At 35.1% G+C, this 14,906-nt stretch overlaps 2 protein-coding genes and 1 long non-coding RNA gene across 4 annotated transcripts; 2 read left to right on the top strand and 1 right to left on the bottom strand.

Moving 5' to 3' along the window:
- The first annotated feature begins 17 nt into the window (after window positions 1-17).
- On the top strand, window positions 18-4,425 carry LOC100878301 (lysosomal dipeptide transporter MFSD1). Its single transcript, XM_003703718.3, has 7 exons — window positions 18-514; window positions 1,751-2,027; window positions 2,120-2,536; window positions 2,612-2,923; window positions 2,995-3,107; window positions 3,202-3,440; window positions 3,524-4,425. Exons 1-7 carry the CDS (start codon window positions 376-378, stop codon window positions 3,566-3,568), a joined length of 1,542 nt encoding a protein of 513 aa, XP_003703766.1. The 5' UTR covers window positions 18-375; the 3' UTR covers window positions 3,569-4,425.
- On the bottom strand, window positions 1,338-5,072 carry LOC143265122 (uncharacterized). Its single transcript, XR_013039284.1, has 3 exons — window positions 4,914-5,072; window positions 1,628-4,820; window positions 1,338-1,513 (listed from the first exon to the last, which is right to left on the bottom strand). It is a non-coding gene; the product is annotated as an uncharacterized LOC143265122 (long non-coding RNA).
- ath (ATP-dependent RNA helicase DHX33) lies at window positions 4,712-14,201 on the top strand. 2 transcript variants are annotated; one of them, XM_003703719.3, is made up of 7 exons: window positions 4,712-4,935; window positions 7,454-8,071; window positions 9,005-9,237; window positions 10,080-10,430; window positions 11,529-11,727; window positions 12,495-12,771; window positions 13,880-14,201. In XM_003703719.3, exons 1-7 carry the CDS (start codon window positions 4,712-4,714, stop codon window positions 14,054-14,056), a joined length of 2,079 nt encoding a protein of 692 aa, XP_003703767.1. In that variant the 3' UTR covers window positions 14,057-14,201. The 2 variants fall into 2 exon arrangements, with proteins under 2 accessions (XP_003703767.1, XP_012141814.1); XM_012286424.2 differs by lacking the exon at window positions 13,880-14,201 and having other exon boundaries at window positions 12,476-12,746.
- The last annotated feature ends 705 nt before the right edge of the window (window positions 14,202-14,906 follow it).

Genomic DNA, 14,906 nt, shown 5'->3' with positions numbered 1-14,906 from the left:
ATGTAAACGTTGGCAGCATTTCCATCACGTTAGAGATTTTTACGTTGACCTTTTGGTATTCTGTATTTTCGCGACTAACGTTAGATCATTCACATGACGCGTTTGATTGACAGATTAGCGATGACACGACTGGCCGCGAACCTAACTTCTTCAAGTAGTTAATCGTCAGCGTTCATGAACTGATCTCTAATGTAATCCGTTGTTTTTTTTGTTCGAGGTACAGCTGTCTCTTTTCAGCAACAACTTTGCTGGTGTGTGTTCGATCAACGTGTAATGATCTGTACGGTGAATTTAAGTGAACGTATGCAATTTGAGGCACCTGTAGCTGTGCCTGTTCGTTGTAAACATTAAAGTACCAGGAATACACGACGTAACATGGAAGGAGGCATACTAGAAAGTCCAGATAGAACTCTGGACAGATCTGACGATGAAATCGCCTTACGAGGATTTTGCAGCCCTAAAAAACTGCCATTTAGATTTCTTGGACTGGCAATGATGTGCCTGACAGGTTTCGGTACGACCAAAGCAATGTTATCGAAGTTCAACCGAGTAGCCATTGTTTATATCTAATCGCTTTTGTTTCCGTACATTCTGACCTCATTACAGGCGCGTTATCATCGAATTATTAAGTTTTTAATCATTTTTTTCAAATACACTAATTTGTATTTTGAGCATTATATGTTTAACATATATTCTATTCTACTCGTAACTACTAATGTAATTTCATAACTGTTATGAAAATATTTTTCTTTGTATGGTAATTAATGAATCATCGAACAATAGAATGTCGAAGTGCAGACTGACAAAAAGTGGAATTTGGAACCTTAGTTTCGTTCCCAAGTTTGGTTCAAATAGTATTCAGTAGATTAATAATTAAAGTTAGCCAATCGGAAGACGCGTGGTTGTAGTACAGGGGCGAATTATACTATGGAGCCCCCCTTGCTTACCACATATTTTATGTGTGTAATTAATTTTCCAATTTGTAAAATTTTTAATTCGAAAATTTGAAATATATTTATAAATTATAAGTTTCAAACTTTTTAATGTAGGAATATAGAAAATTTGTCTGTATTAGAAAGCTTTCAAGTTACGAAATTGATTATCGATTTTATATCGATTTGAGTGAAAATTGGAAAAGAAACTTTTAGTTTCAAATTTACAATGAATAATCATGGAACACACTATATGTTACTTTCATATCAACATTAAATTCTTATTTATATTTTTTACATTTTTATTTGTTTACGAGATTCGTATTATCATCCAAATATTTTGTTCATTTGAAACAAAGGAAATGTTTTCCAAGAAATATTGAATAATCACATTTGGCCCGCATATTTCTGATAAACATTTTATTTTACTTGACTTAGCGCATCAAGAAATAAAAGCTTATCCCGAGAATATTTTACACGACCGCCGTATCGCTGTTCTAATCGGCATTTACTTTTCCTCCTGTTATGAATGTGCATTCATGCGATAAAGTCGCGAGTATCAGCGAGTCAACTCCCTTTGCCTGCAAAGTTTTATCTTATCATTAATTCCCTATTCACATTATGATACTAACATTAAATTTCATGTTAAAAATTAATAAATAATTTGTTCGATTGACGGAAATTATATATCATACTTTTGAGCAATTTTTTTTAGGCATTATTCAATGATTAGGTCATTGACCCTCCTAAGATGATTCGCTTATCTCGTGACTAGAGATTCGTTCCATACTCTAATCAAATGTTTTTCTCTTTTTAAGGTTCATACTTTTGTTATGACAACCCTGGAGCTTTGCAGGATAATTTTAAAAATGACCTAAGGATGTCAACTAGTAGATTTGTTCTACTTTATTCCATTTATTCATGGCCAAACGTAGTACTTTGTTTTATTGGTGGATTCTTGTTGGATAGTGTTTTTGGTATACGCTTAGGAACAGTTATATACATGGGACTCACTTTAATTGGACAAATAATATTTGCAATGGGAGCTATGGTTAATGAGTTTTGGGTTATGATGCTTGGACGTTTTATTTTTGGGTATGTATCCTATCATAAGCTATTTGCAATTAGAGGACTTGGTGGAAAAAGGATGCATGCCACAATATTACAAATTAACTATTATTTTATAGTATTGGAGCAGAATCACTGGCTGTTGCACAGAATAGTTATGCAGTTTTATGGTTCAAAGGAAAGGAACTGAACATGGTATTTGGATTACAGTTGAGTTTTGCACGAGTTGGATCCACTGTAAACTTTCTGGTAATGGAACCAATCTACAATTATGTGGCTCAGTATTATAAAGGACCAGAGTGTATTGGCATAGTTCTCTTTCTTGCTACTCTCACTTGCGTGGGTTCTATGATCTGTACATGCATATTGGGTTTTATGGATAAACGCGCCGAGAGATTATTGAGAAGAGGGGAAGGACAAGAAACTGAAGCTGTTAGTTTAACAGATGTTAAAGATTTTAAGCTAATATTTTGGTTAGTCGCTTTCATTTGCATTGCTTATTATGTCGCAATATTCCCGTTCATCGCCTTAGGAAAGTAAGTATGAATAATAAGGAAGATTCATTATCATATTTTGATTGGCAACAAATATTATATAATTCTTTTCCTTAGAGTATTTTTTGAACGGAAATACGCATTCGAACCATCAAATGCAAACATAGTTAATTCTCTCGTATACTCTATATCAGCCATTGCATCTCCCATTTTGGGATATGTTGTTGATAGAACTGGAAAGAACGTGTCATGGGTATTTATTAGTATTCTAGCAACTATAGTAGCTCACGGACTACTAGCATTCACGTATGTGGATCCTTATATATGCATGATTATAATGGGATTATCATACTCTATGCTTGCCAGTAGTTTATGGCCATTGATCGCTCTTGTTACTCCAGAATATCAGCTTGGTACTGCTTATGGAATGTAAGTAAGGCTTACTGTACTGTTTATGATAGAAAACAAATTCGTGACTTGACAAAATCTCTTCTTTGCAGCGCGCAAGCTGTACAAAACTTAGGTTTAGCAGTAGTTTCCATTTTAGCTGGTATGATTGTTGACCATGGTGGTTACTTCATGCTTGAGATGTTCTTCTTAGGCTGGTTATGGAGTATGTTTCTTATTTTTTCTACATTTTAATTTACAACCAACAATCATATTGATATTTTTATAAAAATTTTTAACCACCATTTTTTTTTTAACAGTTTCATTAATAACTACTGTTGCAATCTGGCTTTTGGATGCAGCAACGGGTGATAGTTATTTGAATATGACACCAAATCAGAGAGAAAAATATGACGCAATTCGGCGTTCACCTGAAAGCCTCGAGAGAGAGAAATTATTATCTCCAGAATCTACTTCAGATTTATCAACTGATGATCTTTTACAGCCTCAGTCTGATATTAGTATAAGAAATCGTTATCTTGCGCGTATTGGTGGAATGGTAATTATACATAAATATTTTCTAATGCTTCAGGTTATTTATATTTAGGTATAATGTATTAAATATTTCTTTTACGCTTTTAGATACCGCCTCATCTCAAAGCGCCAGTTCATCGACCATTACGATGATGCATTTTCTAGAATCAAATTTGAAATATAAATAACTGTGCTCGTGTAAAATCTTGTTAAGAAGATTTGCTCACTGTGTCTTCCTCTCACACAGCATTAATCTGTGATAATTTCTTAATTGATATGTTCAAAGCCAATCATCATTTCTGACAAGTCGATAAATCGATTTTTAATTGATAGTTAATAAATGTCAGTGGTTGATAAATGACAGATCTGTATCATTTGTTTTAGCATTAACAAATTTTAATAATACAACTTATTAAGTCCAATGAGGTAGCATGTTTGTAATGCAAGTAAATCAAGAATAATTTTTTATCTCTTGTTTTAACAAGAAATATACATATATATATATGTACAGGTTTTTAATTGCTAATTTTTTAACAATGTAAGAAGTTGTAATATGTAAGTATAGGTTATTGTTAGTGTAAATGATGTATGTTTGAACAAAAAGAAAAATAATGTGATTGACTTTATATGGCTTTCTTTTACAGCTGCTAATATTAATCCAATATATAATTACATAATTTCTTTTATATTAAATCTTAGTGACTGTAAAATAAGAAAGAAATTCGTGGAGTGTTTTTTACACTGTACGATATATGCTAGTAATTATGAAAGTAATCTAAGTCATAATTTTAAAAAAACTTATATCATTTCTAATTTAGTTTACAAATGTTTTTAAAAAGTCTTTCCACAATATAGTAAAATTAATCAATATAGTACAAATAAGTGGAAAGCTGACTCCTGGAATTTGACTTAGACCATTTTCATAATCACCTGCAACTAACAAAAGATGTATTTTATGCATGTAAAATATTTGATTATGTTTAAGAAATATACCTGTATTTTACATACAACACTGAATAGGAAATTTACTTACCTTAACATATAACTTTGCCTTTTATTTATTCATTTAATTAATTTCGATAAATTTTTAAATTCCATTGTACTAATTAAAAATGTTATTTCTAAAAGTGAACAATCTTTTCATAAAATAAAACTTGTGATATATGATATGATGACGCCATTGGCTATAGTTCTGTCAAGACGCTTATTTACACACAGCTGTAGTGTGCAACACGTGCGTGCTCGTGGATAGTTATTAGTGATAAGTTCGTTGATTTTCTTCGCATTTTAAACAAAATGGGGGTCCACGACAATGCAGATTCGAAGTACAGTGTAATGGGCACTTCCAGTTTTTCAAAATTAGCACCGAAACGTCCTAATACCGTTGTGTTTAATGATAGTCCTACTAAAATTCAAAAGTACGACGACACACCACAAACTGTTCAGTCAGAAACTCTAGATAAAGGAATTAGCTTACAACAACAAAGGAAATCTTTACCAGTGTACAGGCTGCGGAAGCGGTAAGAATTATCTCATTTATGTTTTTTGGATATAACCTTCATTGCTGTCTGCCCTACCTTTAAATAATATTCTTTACTCGTACATGTGGAGCATCGTGAGACAAAATGGTGAAGCATCGACTCTGTACATGTAACTCACTAAATTGATGTGTAGATGACACCACTATGCAGAATAACGCGTTCCGAAAACAATAATTTTTTAATGTAAAATATAAACTCATTTGCTCTGAGGATAAACTGTGTATAAAATATAATAATTCGGAAATGTAATTTGTATATTTGATTTTTTGGAACGATGCAAATTTCATGTTTGAAAATTTGAAAATTTAAGCACGGGGGCACTTGGAGATTTGGTTTTTAGAAATTTATAATAAGTAATTCAACCCATCTTACAATGCATTATTTACATGGTTCGATCAGAAAAGTTCATAAATAATGTTCGAGTAATGAGTAATTAATTATTTTGTGTCAGCACTGCGATACGTACATGAGCCGCTTATGTCAATTATACTGCGCATGCAAAGTGCAATATTTCGGCACTTTGACGACGTAGTATGGTTCCTGAGGCATTTAGAAACAAATTTCTATTAGGGTTCGATGCGTTTTGATGCCTAATAAAGCCAGAAAATCAATTTTTGTCGAATTCGGTTCAAAACGGTACAGGTGGCGCCATCTAGCGGCGAGCGGCGGAACTACGAAAAACTAAAATTTCGATTTTCTCGAAAACTAGGGACTTTTCCGAAATTCTGAGATATACAAATTCTTCCTTATCGCCTAAGGAATCGAACGAATCTAATTATAGCCTGCTAGGACCATTATTAAAGAAAATAGAAAAATAGCCCATTTCATGGACTAAAAAATTGCCGTCCATCTAGCGGCGAAAGTTGGAACTACGAAAAACTAAAATTTCGATTTTCTCGAAAACTAGGGACTTTTCCAAAATTCTGAGATATACAAATTCTTCCTTGTCGCCTACGGAATCGAACGAATCTAATTATAGCTGGCTAGGACCATTATTAAAGAAAATAGAAAAATAGCCCATTTCATGGACTAAAAAATTGGCGTCCATCTAGCGGTGAAAGTTAGAACTACAAAAAACTAAAATTTCGATTTTCTCGAAAACTAGCGAATTTTAAGTACTTCTGAGACTCAGAAAGTGTTATGTGATCGCATTGGAAGCAAAATAATGCAATAAAAGCTTTCTAAAGGCTTTAATAAAGAAAATGAAAAAAATGCCATTTTATGGAGAAAATTTGTGGCGCCATCTAGCGGCGGAACTACGAACTAAACTGAAAAAACGTATGTCCGTACACGCGTTAAGGGGTCAAATAAAAATTGATTTTCTGGGCTTAATAGGCAAAAAAATGAATAACTTATTAAACAAAAATTGCTTTAAAATGTTTGAAGAAGCATACTGCGTCGTTAAAGTTGCGAAATATTATCTTTTATATTTTTCCTTAACGCGTGTACGGACATACGTTTTTCCAGTTTAGTTCGCAGTTTCGCCGCTAGATGGCGCCACAAATTTTCTCCATAAAATGACATTTTTTTCATTTTCTTTATTAAAGCCTTTAGGAAGCTTTTATTGCATTATTTTGCTTCTACTGCGATCACATAACACTTTCTGAGCCTCAGAAGTACTCAAAGTTCGCTAATTTTCGAGAAAATCGCATTTTTATATTTTTGTAGTTCCAACTTTCACCGCTAGATGGACGGCAATTTTTTAGTCCATGAAATGGGCTATTTTTCTATTTTCTTTAATAATGGTCCTAGCCAGCTATAATTAGATTCGTTCGATTCCGTAGGCGACAAGGAACAATTTGTATATCTCGGAATTTTGTAAAAATCCCTAGGTTTCGAGAAAATCGGGATTTTCTATTTTTGTAGTTCCAACTTTCACCGCTAGATGGACGACAATTTTTTAGTCCATGAAATGGGCTATTTTTCTATTTTCTTTAATAATGGTCCTAGCCAGCTATAATTAGATTCGTTCGATTCCCTAGGCGACAAGGAAGAATTTGTATATCTCAGAATTTCGGAAAAGTCCCTAGTTTTCGAGAAAATCGAAATTTTAGTTTTTTGACAAAAATTGATTTTCTGGCTTTATTAGGCATCAAAACGCATCAAACCCTAATAGAAATTTGTTTCTAAATGCCTCAGAAACCATACTACGTCGTCAGAGTGCCGAAATATTCATTTTTTTATTTTTCTTATATGCGTGTTCGGACCCTCACTTTTTAGGTTTAGTTCACCCGTTTCGTCGCTAGATGGACGCCAATTTTTTAGTCCACAACCTGCACTATTTGTAACGTTTTGCTACTGTGCATGGGGTCAAAGTTCAAAATTGACCGTTAATTTCCAGAACTTATAAGTCAAGTATAATTATTGATCTCGCTCAATAATTATAATCACATTAGAAATTTCAAAATTCCGTACTTTACACAAACTTGACACCGACACTGTTCCCTACTTGCCTCCACAATGAACTAACCGCTTGTCAATCCAATTTTCTTTACAGACTTCTCGAAGAGATCCGTAAGAACAGCACCCTGATCATAATCGGTGAAACGGGCAGTGGAAAGACGACTCAGATTCCTCAGCTGCTTCTCACTACCGGAATAGCCGGCTCTTCCGGTTGCATCGGTATCACTCAGCCCCGACGTGTGGCCGCCGTGAGCGTAGCGCGCAGAGTGGCTCAAGAGCAGGGCGTCGAAACGGGCAAATTAGTCGGCTATTGCGTTCGTTTCGAGGACGTCACATCCGCTCAAACTCGAATCAAATATTTGACGGACGGAATGATGGTCCGCGAGGCGATGACCGACGAAATTCTGTCGGATTATTCGGTGGTGATCTTGGACGAAGCTCACGAACGGTCGGTGCAGACCGACGTGCTGTTAGGTGTGGCTCGACGGGCGCAGAACCTGCGGAAGCTTAAGAACCTACCACCGCTGAAGCTGCTAGTCATGTCAGCGACGATGGACGTCGATAAGTTTGCCAAGTATTTTCAAGCACCGGCCGTATACTTGGAGGGCCGTCAGCATCCGGTGAAGATTTATCATGCCGTCAAGTCGCAGGAAGATTATGCGTTCTCCGCGCTTGTTACCGCCTTTCAGATCCATCGCGACAATCCCGCCAAGTAAGCGGCCGCCATCTTGTTTCTCTGCTTCTGGTATCGGTTTAAGCGAAGACGATCTACGCGTTCTTATTTAAGAACAGTTTTAAATGGAATTTAAACATTCGAAATTAATTTTTGTCTAGTTAAGTAACGATAAATACGAAACTTGACCATGTAGGATTTTTCACTGAAGGAGTTATTTAACACTAAACCTACCGACATATAATGTACACTTACTTTGAAATTAAAAATGAAGTTAAAGAATAAATATACAAGTGAGGAAACATAAATTAGCACACATATTTATTCTTTATCTTGATGGAAATCAATGCTGATTTCAAGGAATGTACTTTAACAAAATGTGCACCTTATAGTAAGAAATTTGTGGAGCGGTCATTTGACCGGTTTGGTAGTTTTAGTGTTAAAAAAAAGGTCAAATGGTCAGACTTGTTCTGACTCTGATAAATTATTACAAGTAACTGTGTACGGGAAAACATACTTTTTTGTTCCGGTATTAATTCTTTTGATATTATAGATTGTCTCTAACGAGCGTCACATAATTTTTAGTAAAATGTTAAATATTTAACAATTGCTGAAAAGCAAGGTATTGTTGCTATAAAACATATTCATGACTCTATAACGTTAAAAATTACCACTCGATCATTCATAAATTACAAGCAATCTTTAAAGTAAAAACAATTCCTGCAAATAATTATCATTCGCTAAATTTTAATTTCGTATCACGATTAAAACGTCTGCAACATGTCTTCACAGTTCCAGCAGCAAGGTAAAACAAGAAAAAATTGTCGGTCTAATTTTCAACTTGACAAGTCAATTAAAAGACGTCGGTGTTTACGTACCGTTACTTTTATTAAATTAGAGAAGAGCTATTCGAAAAGAAAGTAGGTCAAAAGGAAACAAACAATATCCCGCATTTTTCTGTCTTCTCTTCAGCGAGGACATTCTGGTCTTTTTAACTGGACAGGAAGAAATAGAAGCTGCAGTCGCGAGCGCAAGGCAAGTAGCTAAACAATTGGACGGACAGGGATATTGTCCTTTAAAGGTCTTTCCATTGTATTCTGCTTTGCCTACTCACCAACAATTAGAAGCCTTTAAACCATCCCCTCCTGGAATGCGGAAACTCGTTCTGGCTACCAACGTGGCTGAAACCTCTGTAACCATTGGTGGTACGTATAAATTGGTACAGCGAAGTTAGCTGATCGTTAAAATCCGTCGGTAAATGAACCCCGGACTACACCGGTGAAATTGGTTTCGAAAACGAGCTGTCGTGTTGCGATCTCCATTGATATGGTTTGAAAGCTTTGGAGATTTTGGGAGATCGAGAGTCGCTGGACATTTTTGGAAAATAATTATTATGTTGTCTGAGATTTCTAGGGCTTGTTTATGAAGATTAGATGAAGGTCTGATAGAGAAGGACTGGGCATACTGGTCATTTTTTATCAGAACTAGATCATTGAAAATGTAAGGGTATGTGTATGTAACGCACATTAGTATATTTATGTAACTCTATACACAACATAACAATGTATCGATACACACGTATACTTATAACGGGAACACAACATAGTCCTAAACTGCTATCAATCATAATCGCAGCACGATGTTCCCTTTGTCGACGAGTAACCACGACTCTCGCCGTAACTGATCGCGTTCAGTTGACGCGAGCCTATTACCAAACCGGCGCGCTTCGAACTTAAAACGCCTAGCGAGTAAACAAGCAATAAAACATGACACGAAGGAATGTTAAGACGCTAAATATTCGAAAAGTTTTCCTTAAAGTAGAATACTTCCGAAAAATATTCCGACTTACGCAACAGGTTAATTCGGCAAATTGTTCATCAGAGAAAGCAATCTCATTTTCCGCGAGCGTGGCAATCTGCTAATATCACGAGCCGAAAGCTCGGTACTCGTTCGTGACAGACTTGATTACTTGCCGCGCTTTCGTGATTACATCCGCGAGAGGATTCTGACGTCCTGCTGCACAGTGATTCCCGATGAAATTACACAGGAATTCGACACGTGATCGACACCGGCGTGGTCAAAGCGAGAACTCATCATCCAACGACAGGATTGGATGTATTGAGGGTGGAGAAAGTCTCAAAGGCACAAGCTTGGCAGAGGACGGGCAGGGCGGGCCGAGAAACGGCCGGCAAATGTTACAGAACTTACACCAAAGAAGAATTCGAGAGAATGAAGGAGATGCCCGTGCCCGAGATACAGAGATGCTCTCTCGCGGGAGTTGCCCTGCAACTGCTAGCCATCGGGGTTGATATCACCACCTTTGATTTTATGGACAAACCACCGAAAGAGGCTGTCGACGTCGCGGTGACCTGTTTGGAGAAACTTGGCGCTGTTAAGGGTTAGTGTAATTATTTGCAGATGTAGAGATTTGTCATAGTGTAGTTCATAGTTTTTATCACGTAGTTTACAGAAGGACAAGTTTTTATTTAGACAAATTTTATAATATTTACTGAAGTATTTACTAAAGTTGCTGTATCTTACAGGGACTGCTAGGAATATTGGGCTGTGTATGTTGTATCCCAAGTAACTTTCAATTTCTACATTTTGTAATTCAGTTTTATATTTAAGAATGTACTAACCATCCACTTTTTGAATTTTTAAGCTTACGAATTTAAATTTGTTAATGTGTGAATATGTGAATTTACAAATTTACCAATTCTATATTTCCAAATTTATGAATTACATTTACGTCTACATGTCGACATCGACTTTATTTTCCAAACAGTATGTTTCAATTTGTACATTTCAATTTTTCAAAGTGTTTTCTATACTTATACCCAGGCATTTTCAATTCGATTGGCATCTTACGACAGCGATGACCAATCCACGATATTAAACGCCATTTTCATTTTTCCACGATTTCGATATTGTCGTTTTATAAAATCCAATATTCCTTTGGTCCAAGCTTGAATCGGAATTCTCTCATAAATTTTAACAAGTTTTTCAATATTTACAAGAAAAATGGTTTCTACATGTAAACATCCTTTCTAGGAGAATAGCTTGAAACGTTCGCTATAAATGTTCAGCGTATTTTGAACATTTCTTCCGAGGAATTTTTAAATGAAAATAAATTTGATCTTCAAAAATTATTTAATATGCACTTGCAGTCAAGATAGAAAATTATTTAATATTTGCTTACATAAATCTTGTACGTGATTTTCTTTTGGATATTTCAAGGTTCTACACGAATATACAAAATTTTTTATTAAAATTACGATATCATGTTACAATATAAGAAAAATGACAATTGCAATATTATTTTTTCAAATTTTATTTATTAAAGCAAGAGAAGTATAATTGTATAGTAAGTAGAAAAGGAACCGAATTTTTGTCTGAAACCATTGAGAACATTCGGCCGTTATTTTCCTGCCAGTTTCTGTTCTATCGGTATTACCATGTCAGATCAAAGTTTCTCATTTGATTTTCACGCGAATAGGTTCTCCGCCGCAGCTGACTACGCTCGGCAGGACAATGTCTTTATTCCCATTGGATCCACGGTTCACCAAGGTGATTCTGGCTTCCGTCGAATATCAGTGCCTCGAAGAAGCTCTCACAGTCGTTTCGTTATTATCAGGAGAGTCTGTTTTCACCGATCCACCTGCCAAAAGACAGCAAGCTTACGTCGCCAGATCGAGGTATCGATTTTATTCACTTCCTTTCAAAATTCTTAGTTTCACTACTTCCTTGAGTCTACCGCTATACTTCCTCAACTTCTTAATCTCCTTTTATAGTCTATAGTACTCAATTTTTAACAAAGTTTGTTTTTAATTCGCCAAACGATTTTTGAAGAAACGATTTCGACACGAATGAAGATTAGCTGTGGAATCATTTTTTAAACGATTATATTGGTGAACCTTTGAAGCAGTTTTACAGAGTCCAAACAAAATTCGTAGGGTAAGAAGCTTAATAACACAGATAGTTGCAAATGCGAACAGAGGTAAAATTTAAAAGACAGGATAAAAACCTTGCAAGATCAAAATGTTGAGTTATGAAGATAATAGTAGCACAGTTTAAAAAATTCCTGAATATAGAAGAGTAAACGAAATAAATGTGTGGAAGCAGTTTTACAGAATCCAAATAAAATTCGTAGGGTAAGAAGCTTAATAACACAGACAGTTGCAAATGCGAACAGAAGTAAAATTTAAAAGACAGGACAAAAACCTTGCAAGACCAAAATGTTGAGTTATGAAGATAATAGTAGCACAGTTTAAAAGATTCCTCCTAAACGAAATAAAGGTTTATGAAAATGTTAAGAGAGAAAGTTTGTATGGCGAGGAATAGTTTAAAAAATTCACGAATGTAGAGCAGGCTGTATTCTTTTAAACGTCAAACAGTCTCGAAGGGTGATCGATACTTGCACTTTGTTACGTGCAACGTCGCCAGTCTGTTTCGTTCGTTCCAGATTCGCTTCACCCGAGGGAGATCACGTCACGTTGCTGAACGTTTTCCGTGCATACATGAACACGAAGCAGAAGAAGGTCTGGTGTCACGAGAACTTTCTGCATCATAGAAATCTGGAGTATGCCGTGGAGGTGCGACAGCAACTCGCCGCATTGGCGGAACGCGCGAATTTGGAGAAGGCGAGTTGCGCTGCGAATACGGAGCAATTGAGGAAAGCGCTTCTCGAGGGTCTCTACGACAATCTGGCGGAATTGCAGAGGGATCACAATTATGTTACAGTCAGTGTTCACCCTTTTGTAATTGTTACAACCATCTTCAATCTCGAAGTCCTTGAACTATTCCACTCACGAAGTCTGTTGTTAAAATTCCAACTTCGCCATCTGCGATTTTGCTCCAATCGTAATATGTTGTAGTCCACGCGAAATTAGGGGGGGTTTAAGTCATCATTTTGCCGGTTTCGAATTTGTTAAAAAATAACAAGCTTTCAAAGTTTGCAATTTTTGTCAAAAAGTAGACTTCACTTACGAATTTTTTTCTCAGAAACTACTCAACCAATTTAGCTACATTCTTTTTTGTTTTATTCACGAAGGATTGGGTTGGTATAAGATATTTTTTGTGGATTGGTCTATTTGTTTTATAATAACGAAAAATTTTAAGGAAAACCAGTCAGAAGAACACTAGTTGTGACACACCCTGTATTAATTTATAAACAGGCTTCACTTACGAATTTTTTTCTCAGAAACTACTCAACCAATTTAGCTACATTCTTTTTTGTTTTATTCACGAAGGATTGGGCTATTATAAAATATTTTTTTTAATTCCATCAATTTGTTACGAAATGTCGAAAAATTTAGTCAAATTCTTTTTTTGCATTTTCTCATTGAGGGCCGTCAAGGGTTTAAATTAAAAAAAAATATGGTCATATTCTTATAGAATATTATTTGCTTCAAGTAATTTTATCAAAAATGTTGAAATTTTAATATTAATTTGCTTCACTTAGTTGTTGAATTATAAAAAATTATTCACTCAATATTTATAATTAATTCTTAAACTAAAAAATGTCTACTGAATTATACAGAACAACTGTTTTACTCAATTCAAATAACGAAGATGCAAACAACGTGAAAAAACGAAGTTAATCGCATTCGCACGAGCGAAGTTCATGACGAGTATCTAATTCGCCAAAGAAAAACAAGAAGTCAGATTAAAAACTTTACACAATTAGGGGTAACTTTTTTCACCGGTTTAGTTAGTATTATTTGTCCGTCCTGCCAGGAATTTGAAGCTTAAACAAGTTCCCCGAGTATAGGGCGCAGTTTAAGTAAGTTTTCAGCCGTTGACTGTGTAACGAGAATTTTGGAGTAATTGAATTGTGTGTCTGTGTAGGTGAGCTCGAAGCAGCCCGTAGCAATACATCCTTCGTCGACGTTACATGGTACGAAGCCACCGTTGGTATTGTTCACGGAGGTCGTAGCCACTGGAAGATGTTATCTTCGTGGTTTGTCTGTCATTGAGCCCTCCTGGTTGAATGAAAAAGGACTCAATATCGGAAAACACGACTAAGGACGGATGTGTGGTGCTCGAATTTTATGGTGAAAAAGAGGAACCACACTCGGAAGGCTACCTTTTGTCAGATGGTTTTAATCCTTACGAATCGTTTTTATATTGTACACAGAATTTTAATAAATTGTATCCTCGTTGACGATAACTTGTATGTTTTGTTATTCATATTTTATGTGAAGCTTTTGTTTGGTTCTGATTTTCTAGAGTGGCGACATCTGTGATGGAAGTATAGGACAGATTGGTTAAAGTTAAAACTGTGCTTTATTTGTTGAGTACTGTTACTTTGTAATATAATGAAATTACTTTCTAATGTAGAGAAATAATGCGATAGTGCATTTCATAAAATAAAAGAGTAATGGACAAAAGTAGGAGAAATTCAACTATAAGAGAGAAACTGGAGGAAATAGATAAGCCGAAGGAAAAAAAAAGGAAATAGCATGACAGGGTTAGAAAAGAATACTACAGGAAGAAGTAGCAAATGCTGAAAAAAGAAAAGAAATAAAGAAGAGCAGGTATAAGCGTATCTCTGTAAGAAGAGCTAAAGATAGAGGAAGAAATAAAAGCACTTAAAATGTTAAAAAGAAAGAAGAACCTGTACTACAAGAAAGTGAATTTTCTAAAGCTAAGAGAGTGGAAAATAAATAAAATAAGAATAGTGAGGTAAAGCAATTTACAAAATTATCAAAAACTAACAGAATACAGTTGAAGAGATATATAAAGTAAATTAACAGTAAGAGTAATAGCAAAAAATAGGAGGAAAATGAAAATAGAGTATATGTACAAATATAATAAATGAGAATGTGTAGATACAAAAGGAATAAAAATGACTATGTAGTTATTTCAAAGAGAA

Source organism: Megachile rotundata, chromosome 9, assembly GCF_050947335.1.
Source record: "Megachile rotundata isolate GNS110a chromosome 9, iyMegRotu1, whole genome shotgun sequence".
NCBI classification, from domain to species: domain Eukaryota; kingdom Metazoa; phylum Arthropoda; class Insecta; order Hymenoptera; family Megachilidae; genus Megachile; species Megachile rotundata.
Note: the sequence above shows the minus strand (reverse complement) of the source record. Positions and strands in the feature narration are given on the sequence as shown.